Source organism: Chinchilla lanigera, unplaced genomic scaffold (assembly GCF_000276665.1).
Source record: "Chinchilla lanigera isolate Chin_1 unplaced genomic scaffold, ChiLan1.0 scaffold00050, whole genome shotgun sequence".
NCBI lineage: Eukaryota > Metazoa > Chordata > Mammalia > Rodentia > Chinchillidae > Chinchilla > Chinchilla lanigera.
Window position 1 is genome coordinate 13,890,550 of NW_004955451.1, and position 14,201 is coordinate 13,904,750.

General features: G+C 50.9%; 2 protein-coding genes and 2 non-coding genes across 4 annotated transcripts in view; 1 reads left to right on the forward strand and 3 right to left on the reverse strand.

Moving 5' to 3' along the window:
• Window positions 1-975, reverse strand: part of LOC102020739 (chromosome unknown open reading frame, human C17orf98) — a 3,163-nt gene extending 2,188 nt beyond the window's left edge. The window contains exon 1 of the mRNA XM_005394287.2: window positions 188-975. Within this exon, the coding sequence (XP_005394344.1) occupies window positions 188-661 (474 nt within the window). The 5' untranslated portion in view covers window positions 662-975. The remainder of the gene's footprint in view (window positions 1-187) is intronic.
• Window positions 976-2,330: 1,355 nt separating this feature from the next.
• Rpl23 (ribosomal protein L23) lies at window positions 2,331-7,530 on the reverse strand. The gene is made up of 5 exons (XM_005394288.2): window positions 7,426-7,530; window positions 6,855-6,938; window positions 6,455-6,583; window positions 2,541-2,654; window positions 2,331-2,463 (listed from the first exon to the last, which is right to left on the reverse strand). Exons 1-5 carry the CDS (start codon window positions 7,436-7,438, stop codon window positions 2,381-2,383), a joined length of 423 nt encoding a protein of 140 aa, XP_005394345.1. The 5' UTR covers window positions 7,439-7,530; the 3' UTR covers window positions 2,331-2,380.
• A 4,299-nt stretch (window positions 7,531-11,829) lies between these two features.
• On the forward strand, window positions 11,830-11,901 carry Trnac-gca. The gene has a single exon. It is a non-coding gene; the product is annotated as a tRNA-Cys (tRNA).
• Window positions 11,902-13,768: 1,867 nt separating this feature from the next.
• Window positions 13,769-13,840, reverse strand: Trnac-gca. Its single transcript has one exon. It is a non-coding gene; the product is annotated as a tRNA-Cys (tRNA).
• Between the last annotated feature and the right edge of the window lie 361 nt (window positions 13,841-14,201).

Sequence of the window (14,201 nt, forward strand, 5' to 3'; positions counted from 1 at the left end):
GCTGAGGCCTCCCTACCGGGTGGGTTGAGGTGCCAGGGAGGATGACAGCAATTCCTTGGGAGACAGGTGAGGGGGTGAGCCTGATGGCCTCCTGCCAGGGCCGACTGGGTCTTGGGAGCTCAGGGTGCTGTGTCCCTGGCACCTGCACCGGGTCCCTTCACCCGTCCGCTCCACCTGGTCTCCGCACCTGGTCGGTCCTGCGCAGCACGGGAGGCACCGGGCGGCTGCGGAAGTAGCGGCACGCGTGCGGGTCCTGCTGCGCGTTGTAGGGCGGGATCGCTGACCACAGCTTGGGCCGCACACTGCCGTAAGCGCGGGCCACGGAACCCACGGCCACGCAGTCGAGCACGAAGCCTTTCTCCAGCCGCAGGCACAAGGGCGGCAGCGCCATGCTGCCGTCCCGAACGCGGCCGAGGACGGGGCCCCCGGGGTCCCTGCGCTTATTACGCGTCAAGGGCCCCTGCGACACAGGCCTATTGTCGTCCTCCCCTGCGTGGGGGGCGGGCCCTGGGGGTGCCTGCGTGACGCCGAGGACACTGAGGCGGGAGGCTGACGTGGGAGGCCAGTACTCGCCCGCTCCTTGGAGCACCCTGGCTCTCCGGGCGGGGCGGGGGGTCGGTCCCTTGACAGGGGCGCGCGGCACTAACCCTGCTCGGAGCATGCGATGGCTCAGCGGTGCTGGGGATCGAACTCAGGGTCGTTGCCCTGAGACCTTTTTGAGACAGTATCTTGTTAAATCACTCGATTGCCCACGCTGGGACTGAATTTGCACTCCACCTGCCTCAGCTTCCCAGCTGAGGGAACGGACACGTGTCACGCCCGGCATTAAACTCACTTTAAATCTCTAGATTGAAGCCGGAAAACTTCCCCAAAGGCAGGTCTGCGGACTAACAGCCGCAGCTCAGAGGTCGGGACCTCGGCCAGTTCCCCCACCCCGCGCCCGGACTCTCATTCAATCTCATTAAAACTGCGACGGAAGGGCCCGTGCCACCAGGTCTTCCCTGACTTTATACCCATCTATACGGTAGGCCACGTCAAAATGTGGTCACCTCCGGTTGTTGCGGCTCTGGTGACACCTTCCCTCATACTCCTTCCCCCAGAATGACCACCGCTCATACAAACTCCTCCATTGTCACCCCAACCCTGTAAGATACTAATTAAGCTCATTTGGCAAAGAAAAGCCTCAAGCAGGAATTTACTTTTATAGGCACTAGCGTTTGTTACAGGAAGGCCCATGTGTTACCATCAAATAAGGTTGCTTCATACCTATTCAGAACCAGTGGGAATGCCCTGCTCAGCCTGTTTGATCCCACAGGAGAGGAAGCACTGACAGCCAAACGCTACTAAATTAAAACTGTATCTACACCAGGGATGGGCCAGGCATGAGGGCGCAGGCCTATAATCCCAGCACTCAGAAGGCTGAGGGAGGACTGTTGCAAATTCGAGACCTGCAAAGTGAAACCTTCTCAAAACGATTAAAAAAAAAATTAAAAATCCCGGTGTCTGGGCCCTAACCCCCACAGGCAGACTTCCCTGGTGGTGGTGGTGGTGGTAGGCTGTGCCCAGGGAACATCCTTAAGAGCTCTATCGTTTTCTACTTCTGGTTCATTCTGTAAGGGCAAAGGGGCAGTGGTCACCCAGGGCTGGGGCAGAACTTAGGTGGCGGCCAAATGCCCATTAGCTTTGCCAGGTTTTAGGCTTGTGGTGCTGGTACAGTTTACAATCTCTTCCATTGTCAAGCTGTGGGTATAGATTGGCCCAACTTGCAAATATTAAATCTTTCACTGTGGAGACAGACTTACATGGCAATAACCACATTTTGAGCGCTTATGATTTTTTAAGACAGTCTCCCCCTGTAGGCCAGACTGGCCTGGAACTTGCAGTAATCCTCCTGCCTTAGCCTGCCGAGTGCTGGATTACAGGTGTGCACATACACACACCTGTCCTACCTTGGCACAAGGTTACCCAGGGTCTGCTCAACCATTGAGCCCATCACAAATGCCTTTCATCAAGCATTATCTACTAGTGAAATTTATCTTAGGGACTCGACACCCTCTTAACCAGCTGTTACAGCAGCAGTGAAACAGTGAATGGAAGGGGCCGAAGGTCCGCAAACCCCCAAGGCAAGCCCCGTCTCCGTCTCCGCGTTCTTCACACTCGGTGGTGCCGGGCTGGGCCTGGGGGCTCCCGCACAGCAGCACCGGCCCTACTGTGAGTGGAGGCTGCCAAGGAGCGCTTCCCTCCCCACGCAGGCCGTACAGACGCATTTTACTAAGGAGGCAGCAGCTCAGGGCGTGGAGGAGAGCGGGGAAAGGAACGCGAAGGCAGGCCAGGGGCAGACACCCGGAACAGCTGTTTATTTTGTACAGATACACGCAGATCAGGCAATGCTGCCCGCATTGGACGCGATCCTCGGCCACAGGTCTGCACACTCCTTGGCCACCGGCCCTGTGATGGCAGAACCTGCAGGAAAAGGTGACAATAGGTCAGAGACCAGCTGAGCCAAACCACCCACCCCCAGAAGCTGGGGCCTCACTCACCCTTCATCTCGCCTTTGTTGTTCACTATGACCCCCGCGTTGTCCTCAAAATAAAGAAACACCCCGTCTTTTCTCCGGTACGACTTCCGCTGTCGGATCACCACCGCAGGGTGCACTGAGGAGAGCAGAGCAACCATCAACCCCCAGTCGCCACCGCAAGAGGAAGTGGCTCACACCTGGCTGCACCTGCTTTTCCCGCAGGAAAGTGTGTGCAGGAAGGCAAGGGTCACCCACTCTAAGGCACCAGCATTCTCTTCCAACTATAAATCTGCATGCTCTCTTCTGGGGGAGCAAACACCAGCACAGAATTTGTTAATCAAACAGGTGTGTCAGAGATATAGCTCAGCACCATGGTATCAGCCTGGCAAACACAAGGTCCAGAGTTCAATTCCCAGTACAAAAATAAAAAATAAAATCGAACAGGTGGGCTCTAAGCCCCCAAGTGCATCCTGGGAAGGCCACCCACTTGCACACAGAACTGGGTGGCGGCCCCTGCACCCCTCATTGGTGGCATCTCACCCAGTACACAGCAAAACCCTAAGTACAAACACCTGCATTGAAATGTACCACTTCTGCTGGATTTGGTGGCACACGCCTGTGATCCCAGCACTCGGGAGGCTGAGGCAGGAAGATCCTTGCAAGTTCGAGGCCAGCCTGGGCTGCAAAGTGAGCTCAAGGCCAGCCTGAACTGCATAGGAGACCCTGCCTCAAAAAGACACACACACACACACAAAGTACCACTTCCAAGGATTTTCTAGGAGTAAAGATATATTTCCTGGGTCAGGGTTTGCCAATATTAACTCATTTACTTGTCAGCAGTGTTTCTTTTTTGGTACCAGGAATCAAACTCAAGACCTCGCTGTGCCACTGAGCTACATCCCCAGCCCTACTTGCAAACAAACAGTCTTAACGAAAACTTGTACCTGCTGATGTGCACACCGTGGCCTTTGAACTTCCTTCCATGCAGGGTCTTTCCTGTGCACTCAGCCTCAGCTGATGCCCCTGTCCTGCCAGCCCTCCCCATGTCACATCAGGTCAGCAGTGAGGACGGACACTAATGTGCTACTAAGCACGTTCTGCTCGTATCACCCACCCCACTTTTCTGAGTGAGGACCCCGCTAACTTACATTGTCTGGGGCAGGCTTAAATTTGTGACCTGTCTGCCTCAGCCTCCCAGAGTGCTAGGATTACTCAGGCGTGTGTGTTGCCATGCTTGCAGGCTGTACCATGCCCAAACATGCTTTTCATCGATCTTTCTCTTTTGTCCTCCCAACCCAGACTGAGACAAACTGATGAAGGAAAGAAGCATGAGATATCTAACTAATGAATAAGCAAGCAGAATAGACTCCCCCATCAGGAGGTGGCCTGTCCCATCCTCTGGTCCACTGCCTTCCTGTGTAGCGGCAGCAACACCCCCAGGCCTCCCTCCCCCTGCATCCTAGTTGAGAAGCCTCTTGTGTAAAGTCCTTGAATCACTGTGATTGGCTCTCTGTATCATACTTGCTGTTAATGGTCAGGGAAAAGGCAATCTCATTTCCTTCCAGTTGTTGTTATTATGCCAAGAACAAACCTGACTAATGCTTTTTAAGAGGTTGTTCCAAAAAGGAGCAACCAACACATAACCTGTATTAGGAAAAATAACCACATTTAATAGGGTATTGTGGCACATGCACACCTAAAATCGCAGCCATTGGGAGGCTGAGGCAGGAGGACTGCTGTGTGTTCAAAGCCAGCCTGGGCTACATTAAAAATAATAGTAAGAAGAAAAACTATTACTAATACTTTTTTTTGCTTAAACAGGTCAAGTTACTATTATTGCTTTCAGACAGGGTCTTGCTGTGCAGTCCAGGCTGGCCTGGACTTGTGGGGGGTGCTGGGGTCACACTCCTGTGTGCTTTCTATAGAAACTGTACCGCCTCCTTCAGTGCTCACAGCCCACGGCAGAGGCTGGGCAATGGTTCGAGGCGGCAGTCTGCTCTCGCATGGTACACTATGAAAGGCCCACGCAGAAGGACCCACCATAAATCCATCACCATGCTCTTTCCTGTCTTCTTCTGAGACAGGGTCCCACTACGTAGTTCAGGATGGCCTGCAACTCCCAGTGATTATCCAGCATCAGCCTCCCAAATGCTGGGATTACAGGTGCGTACCACCACACCCAGCCCTTTTTTATTTATAAACACAAAAACCTGGGAACTAGTCTAGATAACCTATGGTGGAGGTTCATAAAGACCTGTGTGACTATTTGAACACCTACTGTTTCTTACCCAGGACAGCTGCCTGTAGATTATGAGCAGGTTATGGAGTGTCACAGGCCATTTGCATATGAAGCATCAGACAAGGTTGTATTTGGCACAGAAGCAAGCAAAGGAGTAGGCAGACACCTGTTAAGTCCAGCACTAATGGGGCAGAGGCATGAGGACCGAAAGTTCAAGCCCAGCCTAGGCGACACAGCAGAACACCTTCTCAAAAAGTAAAAAAGGCTGGGGATGCAGCTCAGTGCAAAGGCTCTAGGCTTACTCCTCAGCCAGTGGGAAGACACAGTAGGAAAACACGTGACACTAGTGACAATGATCATCTCTTGGGAGACCTACGAGTTGGGTCAGTTTTAGAACTTCATCTACTCACAAACCATTTAATAAGGCCAAGAACTCAAGACCCCAGACCCTAGTCTTGCCCCGCTGTGCGTTTCTCTGCTTGTGTATGAACATCTGTACTTAGCAGGAAGAGGAACAAAGAAGACAAGAACACAATTTATGACAACAAAGCCGAGCATGGTGGTGCATGCCTGTAATCCCAGCACTTGGAAGGCTGAGGCAGGAGGATCACTATGAGTTCGAGATCAGCCTGGGCTACAAAGTGAGCTCAAGGCCAGCCTGAACTGCATAGTGAGACCCTGTCTCAAAAAACAAAGAATTATCACAAGTTCTGCAAGTGCTAAGGGCTCAACCCCTAGCTTTTGCTTTGCTTGCCCGCCCCCCCGACAGCCTTGCTATCTAGCCAAGAGTGGCCTCAAACTTGTGATCCTCCTGCCTCAGCCTCCTGAGCACTGAGGTCACACACCTGAGTCACCACGTGATGGTGTAAATACTTCCAGCCCACGATCAAGCAATGAGCAGCCCCTTGCTTTAGTTTCTGTCAGCACCAACCATTGACAAGACTTCAGCCACGCAGCCTTGGGTACAGAGGGTGGCTTTGAAGCCCACCAGCTGAACACCACCTGCTCCGCTGTGCTGACCAAGGGTCAGGGCTGTAACAGGTCACCTGCTCCACACACTCAGCCTTCAGCTGGCTGGCACAAGCCCTCGACAAGGGATATGGGTACCAATGTCTGTGAGGACATAAAGTTGAGAGCTGACCTGTTCTGACTCTAAGCTACTGAAAATACACATTCACTCAGCAGCACCTTACGTTTTGTCGTAGCTGGGAGTCAGTGAGGACAGATCTGTTGTCGTGGAACTTCACAGGTCTACAAGTGCCTGGCGAATCCAGCTGCAGCAGCGGCAGGTTAAAATACTCTGGGCCCTACCTGACATCAAAAAACTTAAGAGTGCAGGTGACAAGAATCTGAGGTGAGGGGCTGGGGATTTAGCTCAGTGGCAAAAGCGCCTGCCTGGCAAGTGCAAGGTCATGAGTTCGGTTCCCGGTACCGGAGAAAAACCAAAAAAAAAAAAATCTGAGGTGTTTCTCTCAAGAGAAAGACAGTATTTGAGAGTCCTCAAGAACTGGAAAACTAGGGCCCGAGATATAGCTCAGCGGCATAAGCACCTGCCTGGCAAGCGCAAGGTCCTGAGTTCGATTCCCGGTACCACCAAAAAAAAAAAAAACCTGGAAAACTAATGCTCCCTTTTCAGTAACTGGAGAGGACCCTGGGCTGTACAGCTAGGATCAGGCAGCCCCTGCCGCCCTGCTCACCCTTCTTTCTGAGCTCGGGTTTGCCCTTCTTGACTGTGGCCATCACCATGTCGCCTACACCAGCGGCGGGAAGTCTGTTCAGGCGTCCCTTGATCCCCTTCACAGAGATGATATACAGATTTTTGGCTCCTATGAAAGAACGGAAACAAGACGGATTTTTGAGGGCCTACTGGACACTCACTCCGAAGCCTCGTGCTCCGCTCACTGCCCAAACAGCTGGTCCCCAACGGGGAACGTCTTGTCACACCACCGATTGAAGTGAAACAACACAACACGCTGCCACTTCACCCAAGAGCGGTGTCTGTTCTCTGCCCTTCTTGACGGCTCACTGGGTCATCAGCGAGAGGCCCAGCGAGTGCTTTCAAAGGGCGGAGTGGAGCAGGCGCAGCTAGAGCCTCACCTGTGTTGTCCGCGCAGTTGATCACGGCTCCCACCGGAAGACCCAAGGAGATCCGGAATTTCGCACCGGAGGACCCACCGCGTCCTGTGGGAGAAAGTGAAAAGATGAAGGGGCCACCGTCGAGACACGGTGCGGGCATTTACAAGCTCGCCTCCTACTAATCAGCCCTCTGCAGGAGTCCTTACCAGAACCACCCGCAGGTCGGTATTTAGGAGCCCGGTGCACTCAAATCTTTGCTCCAATTTTTGCAACACGCAGCTTCTCCGGCAAGGTGGACCGCATCGGTCGCCCAAACGAAGCTGGACAAGTATGACTCCACTACCGCAGGAACGTGTGCCGAGCAACCTCACCTGGACCCGTCCACGACCGAGTTCGGATCCTGCCAGCTCAACGCTCCAGCTCCCCCACCCGCCACTTTCGGGGCCCTTCCAGAGCCCTCACGGTGCCCTTCCTCCCCTTCTCCGGCCCAGAGGGGAGCAAAGCGCCCCAGCTGCACGGGGCTGCCACTCCCGAGGAAGCCGACAACTCCCGCTGGACAGATGGCAAAGGATTCTCCAGAACCAAACCTCACCTCGCTTCGACATATTGGACGCCGGAAGAAGACAGAAAGGAAGTAAGCACAAGGAATGCTGGGATATGAACGCGATGCCCCGCCCACTCTAACACGTGACCGCTCGGAGGCTCAACCCACCTCTTTTCCCCTCCCCACTGCGCAGCCTTGTGACGTAATAAATTCTGGACCGTACCTGGTGCTCACGCGCGACGAGAGCGGGGAGGAAGGTTGCGTAGTCGTCCGGCTTGCGTGTGCCTGGTGTCATACTATTATTATTTTTATTTATTTATTTATTTTTGTCTCTTTAAGACAGGGTCTCAATATGCAGTTCAGGCTGGCCTAGAGCTCACTTTGTAGCCCCGGGTGGTCTCAAATTTGCGACGATCCTCCTGCCTCAGCCTCCCGAGTGCTGGAATTACAGGCGTGCGCCACCACTCCCGGCTTATTATTTTTAATATATACTGCTTTATTTTTATATGTATTTTTTAGCGATACCTGGGGTTGAATCCAAGAAACACCGAATGACATCCCTTAGCCTTTGTCTTTTCTTTTGATTCAGAGTCTCACTGTAGCCGGGGGTGGTGGTGCACGCCTGTAATCCCAGCACTCCGGAGGCTGAGGCAGGAGGATCCTTGCGAGTTCGAGACCAGCCTGGGCTACAAAGTGAGCTCAAGGCCAGCCTGAACTGCAGAGCCAGACCCTGTCTTAAAAAAAAACAAAAAGAACAAAAAACCCCAGAGTCTCACTATATAGTCCTGGCTGGCCTCGAACCCCCACCCGCACCCCGTCACACTTCCGGCTTCTGCAGCAGTGTGCTGCTTAGGGTGCCTACAGCCCTACAGTCCAGAATCCACACCCTCTCCTGCTGGATCCGCAACAAGTTCTTCGAATCCTGCTCCAATGTCATCTCTCCCAGGGGCCCCCAGCAACGCCAGGGAGCCACTTTACTTGGAGGGGAGGTTCTCAGATATTTTCATCTGAGACCAATTCCACTGCGTTTGCAGTACTACTGGGGACTGAACCTAGGGTCTCGTGCGTGCTGGGAAAGCCCTCTGCCTTGTCTATTCCCAGCCTCCCTCACACTCTCAGATGATGGAGGGCCTCAAAAAAGTGTTTAGATGGGCATGATAGCAGTGCCTGTGATTCCAGCACTTGGGAGGCTGAGGCAAGAACATCCCAGAGAGGCCAGTCTGAGCTACACAGTGAGTTCAAGGCCACCCTGGGCTATAGAGGGAGACTGTCTCACAAAACCAAATCAAGCCCTGCTGAGGCCCACGTCTATAATACCGCCACTGGGGAGGCTGAGGCAGGAGGGTCACCATGAGTTAGAGGCTAGCCTGGGCTACATAGTCAGCCCAAGACTAGCCTGAATTACATAGCAAAACCCTTCCTCAAAAAACAAACAGGCCAGGCATGGTGGTACATACCTGTAATCCAGTGCTCAGGAGGCAGAGGCGGGAAGATCGATGTGAGTTGAAGGCCAGACTGAACTGCACAGTGAAACTCTGTCTTTAAAAGACAAAAAAAAAAAAAAAAGCTACCAAGAGAGAAATATTGGCTTATTTATTTCCCATTTCCAGATTCGACCTCAATGTGTAGCCCAGGATGGCCTGGAACTTGCCATCTTCCTGTCTCAGCCTCCTGAGCAGTCAGAGGTGCTATAGGTATACAGTGCCACACCCAGCAAGAAATGTTTAAATATCGTTAACTTGTTCAAAATTATAATAAATCAAAACACTTATAATAAACCTATTAGCTGTTTAAATAGATGCATTTTGAGATGGGGTTTTGCCAAGTTGCTGAAGCTGAGGTTCAATTTGTGTTTTTCCTGCCTCAGCCTCCTGAAGTGCTAGGATCACAGGCATGTGCTACCATGCTGGCTAAATAGCGTACACTGAATTATTTATCTATCTATTATAGATAAGATCACAGCAATCCTGGGAATTGCTGGAATTATAGGTGTGGGCATTCACACCAGGTTGAATTATTTATTTAGCCTTAATGGGAATTGAACCCCTAGCCTTTGTCCTAAGCTACATCTCCACTCTTTTTTTTTTTTTTTTGTCTTTTTTGAGACAGGGTCTCACTATGCAGTTCAGGCTAGTCTTGAGCTCATTTTGTAGCCCAGGCTGATCTCGAACTCATAAAGATCCTTCTGCCTCAGCCTCCTGAGTGCAGAGATTACAGGTGTGTGCCACCATGCCTGGCCCTCCACTCTTTTTTTTTGTTTGTTTTTTGTTTTTTTCCAGTACCAGGAATCGAACTCACGACCTTGCACTTGCCAGGCAGACGCTGTGCCGCTGAGCTAAATCCCCAGCCCCCTCCACTCTTTTTTTTTTAATAATGAATTTTTTATTCAATTTTAAAATTTTTATTAGTACATATTTGCAGTACATAATAATTACATTAATCCTGGGGAATTGGATTAATTGGTACATGTACATAACATATTGTAATTATTTTTATCTTCCCTTCTCCTCCACCCTCATTTTCTTTTTAAATTTTGGGACAAGACCTGACTGAAATTGCTAAATTGCTTAAATTGGGCTGGAACTTTTTTTGTCTTTTTTGGGGGGGTACTGAGAATCAAACTCAGGACCTTGCCCTTGCCAGGCAGGCACTGTGCCACTGAGCTATATCCCCAGCTGGCCTGTCTTTTTTTGAAACAAGGTCTCGCTATGGAACTTTCAATCCTCCTGCCTCAGCTTCCCAGAGTGCTTGGATTCTGGGTGCGCACAACCATGCCTGGCTAAATAACATTTCAAAATAGAAAATAATCAAAATTTTTGTGCCGGGTGTGGTGGCGCACACCTGTAATCCCAGCACTTGGGAGGCTGAGGCAGGAGGATCATTGCGAGTTCAAGACCAGCCTGGGCTACAAAGTGAGCTCACGGCCAGCCTGAACTTCACAGCCAGACCCTGTCTCAAAAAGACATAAAAAAAAAAAAAAATTTCAGGCCAGGGATATAGCTCAGTGGCACAACGCTTGCTTGGCAAGCACAAGGTCCTGAGTTCAATTCCCGGTACAAAAAACAAAAAACAAACAAAAAAAAAAATCAAAATTTTCCAAATGTAATAATATAGTAAGAAAAATGGATTTACTTTACATTTTGGGGGAAATCCCTTTATATGAGGCTTAATGAAAAAGTGCTGATTTTTCATGGTTCTACATGTAATCTGTTGGTATCACATATCAGGTGAAAAGCTCCTCTGCATACTCATGAAAGAAATGAATGAAACAAGCATGTGTAAAAAAATGTTCAGGCTGGTGTGGTGGTGTGCACCTGCAGTCCCAGCACTTGGGAGGCTGAGGCAGGAGGGGCACCGTGAGTTCAAGGCCATCCTGAACTACATATACATAGGGAGACCCTATCTCTAGAAAACAACAACAACAAAAATGCAAGAAAAAAAAAGCCAAAAAAGTTTAGGTTGTATGTAGTAATAACTTGTATAGTTTCAGAAGTTGAGGATTTTTTTCCAGTTTTAAAAAAAATTCATGTGCGCCAAATGTGATGCACGCCTGTAATAGGAGCACTGAAGGAGCTAAGGCAGGAGGATTGCTGTGAGCTCAAAGCCAGCTTGGGCTACGTAGTGAGTTCAAGGCCAGCCTAAGCTATATAGCGAGACCCTGTCTCAAGAACAAGTATAAGGCTGGGGATATAGCTCAGCGGCATAAGTGCTTACCTGCCAAGCGCAAGGTCCTGCGTTTGATCCCTGGTACCAAAAAAAAAAAAAAAAAAAAAAAAAGAACAAATATATTTTTGTTTGTGCACTTGGATACATAATGAATGCCTAGCACTGTGCCACTGAGCTATAGCTGGAGCTGAGCTATAGCTGGGATATATATCCCAGGCCTGAGATAGGAAGATTGCTATGAGTTTGAGGTCAGCCTGCATCGCATAGCAAGACCTTACCTCAAAAAACAAAACCAAGAAGAAAAAAAAAAAAAGCAGACAAACCTCAGTCAATGTTTTGAAACTACCATGTTTTTCAGGGTTTTTTTTCTTTTCTTTTTTTTTTTTGAGACAGGGTCTTGCTGTGCAACCCAGTTCAGGCTTTTTTTTTTTTTTCTCTGTACCGGGAATCGAACTCATGACCTTGTGCTTGCCAGGCAGGTGCTGCACTGCTGAGCTAAATCCTCAGTTCTAGTACAGGTTACCTTTGAGCTCACTATATAGTCCAGGCTGGCCTCCAACTTGAATTGATCCTCTTGCCTCAACCTCAGCCTCAGCCTCAGCCTCTCCAGTGCTGGGATTACACGTGTGACACCGCACTTGGCTTCAGTTGCTTTTATTTTGTTTACATCTGTGCCTTCTCACTGATAAATTAATATCATCCAGTACAAAAGTAGTAATTTTGAACGAGCCTCAGTATCAAAAAGTACCAACATATAAATAGATCTCTCAACAGTGAAGTAGTAGAGGGGGTATAGCTCAGTGGTAGAGCATTTGACTGCAGATCAAGAGGTCCCCGGTTCAAATCCGGGTGCCCCCTTGGTGAATGTACTTTTTGCAAGCAGTGGGTTCTAAAACAGACCATCTGGAAGTGAGTGATTTCTGCATCCAATACTCCTTAAAGGCGTCCTTTGCCATTTACACGTAATTTTCTCTCGAAGGTTTCTGGTATCCGACAACTAGAGGGCAGTCCCCCTTGTGGGTGGGAAAGGTATGAATGCTGAACTGGGTGAGAAACTCTCCCGTTCTCCAGATTGGTAGAATAAGTGTACCAAGTCGTTCTTACCTGAAACGCTATTCACCAACACTGCTTTTGTTTTTTGTTTGCTTGTTTTTGAGACAGGATCTCCCTGTGTAGTTCAGGCTGGCCTTAAACCCACCATATAGCTCAGGCTGGCCTCAAACTCTCAGAGATCCTCCTGCCTCAACCTTCAAAATGCTGAGATTACAGGCCTCTACCACCATGCCCTGCTTTTAATGTTAATTAGAATTTGGTTTGGGGGAAAAATGGTGTGTCAGGGTTGGAGCAACATTCCTTTGCCTAGTTCATCCTTGCCGGAGAAGATTAGGAGGATGAGTCCAAGTTCGGGTGTAAGAGGCCTGGGGTGACCAACTTCCCTTCACAGGAGCTCAGGACACGGCTCCCTGGCGGGGGCAGCCGCTGGCTCGCTGGCTCTCAAGCCAAGCACCATCTCCCTGTCCAGACCAGCAGCTCCCGAAATGGGAACCGGAGGGGAAAATAAACTGAGTATTCCCTGGAGTCCCCAGGGATGACACAGCCAGATTCCAAATTTTAAATATCACCCCTGCCCCCTGACCCAGCAGCAAGCCTCTGCCCATCTCCTTGCTTTTTCCTTTTTATGGGCAAAACCTAAGAGCGCGGCCACTCTTGCTCTCCCCCATACTCACTTGCTTCCTGCCCAGTGCCGCTGTCAGTCATGCGGTCCGCAGACATCTGGCCCCATCCTTGGGCCTGAAGCTCCACAGCCTCTGTGGACTTAGTCCAGTGGCTCCCAAAGTGTGGTTCCCGAGCCAGCACCACTCAAGAAATTGTTCAAGCCGGGCGTGGTGGCGCATGACTGTAATCCCAGCACTCAGGAGGCTGAGGCAGGAGGATCCTTTCGAATTTGAGACCAGCCTGGGCTACAAAGTGAGCTCAAGGCCAGCCTGAACTGCACAGGGAGACCCTGCCTCAAAAAAAGACCAAAAACAAAAAAAAAAGAAGAAGAAAGAAATTGTTCAAAATGCAAATTCTCTAGACCGGGTATGGTGGCCCACACCTGTAACTCTAGCACTAGGGAGGCTAAGGCAGGAAGATGGCCACGAATCCGAGGCCAGCCTGGGCAAGGTTGTGAGACTCCATTTCAACAGGCCCTCCAGGGAATTCTGGTGCGTGCTCAAGTCTAAAAACCACTGCCTTTGTCTATATCAGGTTGCATCGGGAAATAGCTTTATTTATTTATTTATTTTTGTAGTTCAGTTACAATGGGTTTGATGTAGTCGCGTGTGGTGGTGCCTATCTATAACCTCAGGACTCAGGTGGCCGAGGCAGGAAGATCGCCACAAGTTCAAGGGCCGCCTGAAAAGCTCTAACATTCTCTAAGTGCTTGTTCACTCTATCACCCGGAATAAAGACAGTTGGGGTGGGGGTAGGGTGGGGGCTCCTCTCTTGACCCCATCAGAAGCGGAAATTCAACCTGGGGTCGCCCCTGCCTCCGACCCCAGCTGGACGCGCAACCACATCTCCTTTCTCTGGCACAAAGCAAAACCGAATGGTTCCTACTAAGACTGAAAATGAGGAAAGGGCTTATTTTTCGTTGTTGTTTTGTTTTGACTTAGGACCCAACGCTAAATCAAGCGTTGAAAGTACAAAATGAGTCATACCAGTTAGGAGAGAAAAGTCTCCGAGGGGGAACCCGGATTTGAACCAGGGACCTCTTGATCTGCAGTCAAATGCTCTACCACTGAGCTATACCCCCGCACCACTGCAGTACCGGGAAGCGGCTCCTTTCGGTGCTGTGAGAGCTTTGCGGCTGCCACGCTATGGGGCGCAGGGAGGAAATGGGATGAAGGAAGGAGTCAGAAGAAGGCAGGACTGCCGGGGGCTGGGACCCGGGCCGGGCAGGGACAGGTTCAGCCCCGGAGACTGCGGACGCGGCGAGGACGTGGGCACGAAGGCAGCTGGCGGGGGCAGGGCAGGGGGTTCCCGATCGCCCGCAGGTTCACGCCCCGCGCCGGCGGGGAGGAGGAAAGTCCCGACCCGGGCGCCTCCGCCGCTTCCAAGGCCACCCTCGACGGCGGGGCCCCGCGGGTCCTCGGAGCCTGGCGTCCCGGGGAGCG

Excerpts from the sequence above, each read along its gene's own strand:
- Rpl23 (XM_005394288.2), bottom strand. Across the intron at positions 6,584-6,854 it reads CAACTGCGCGGACAACACAG|GAGCCAAAAATCTGTATATC; the intron begins GTGAGGCTCTAG and ends GTTCTTTCATAG. Across the intron at positions 2,655-6,454 it reads ACCCGAGCTCAGAAAGAAGG|TGCACCCTGCGGTGGTGATC; the intron begins GTGAGCAGGGCG and ends TGCTCTCCTCAG.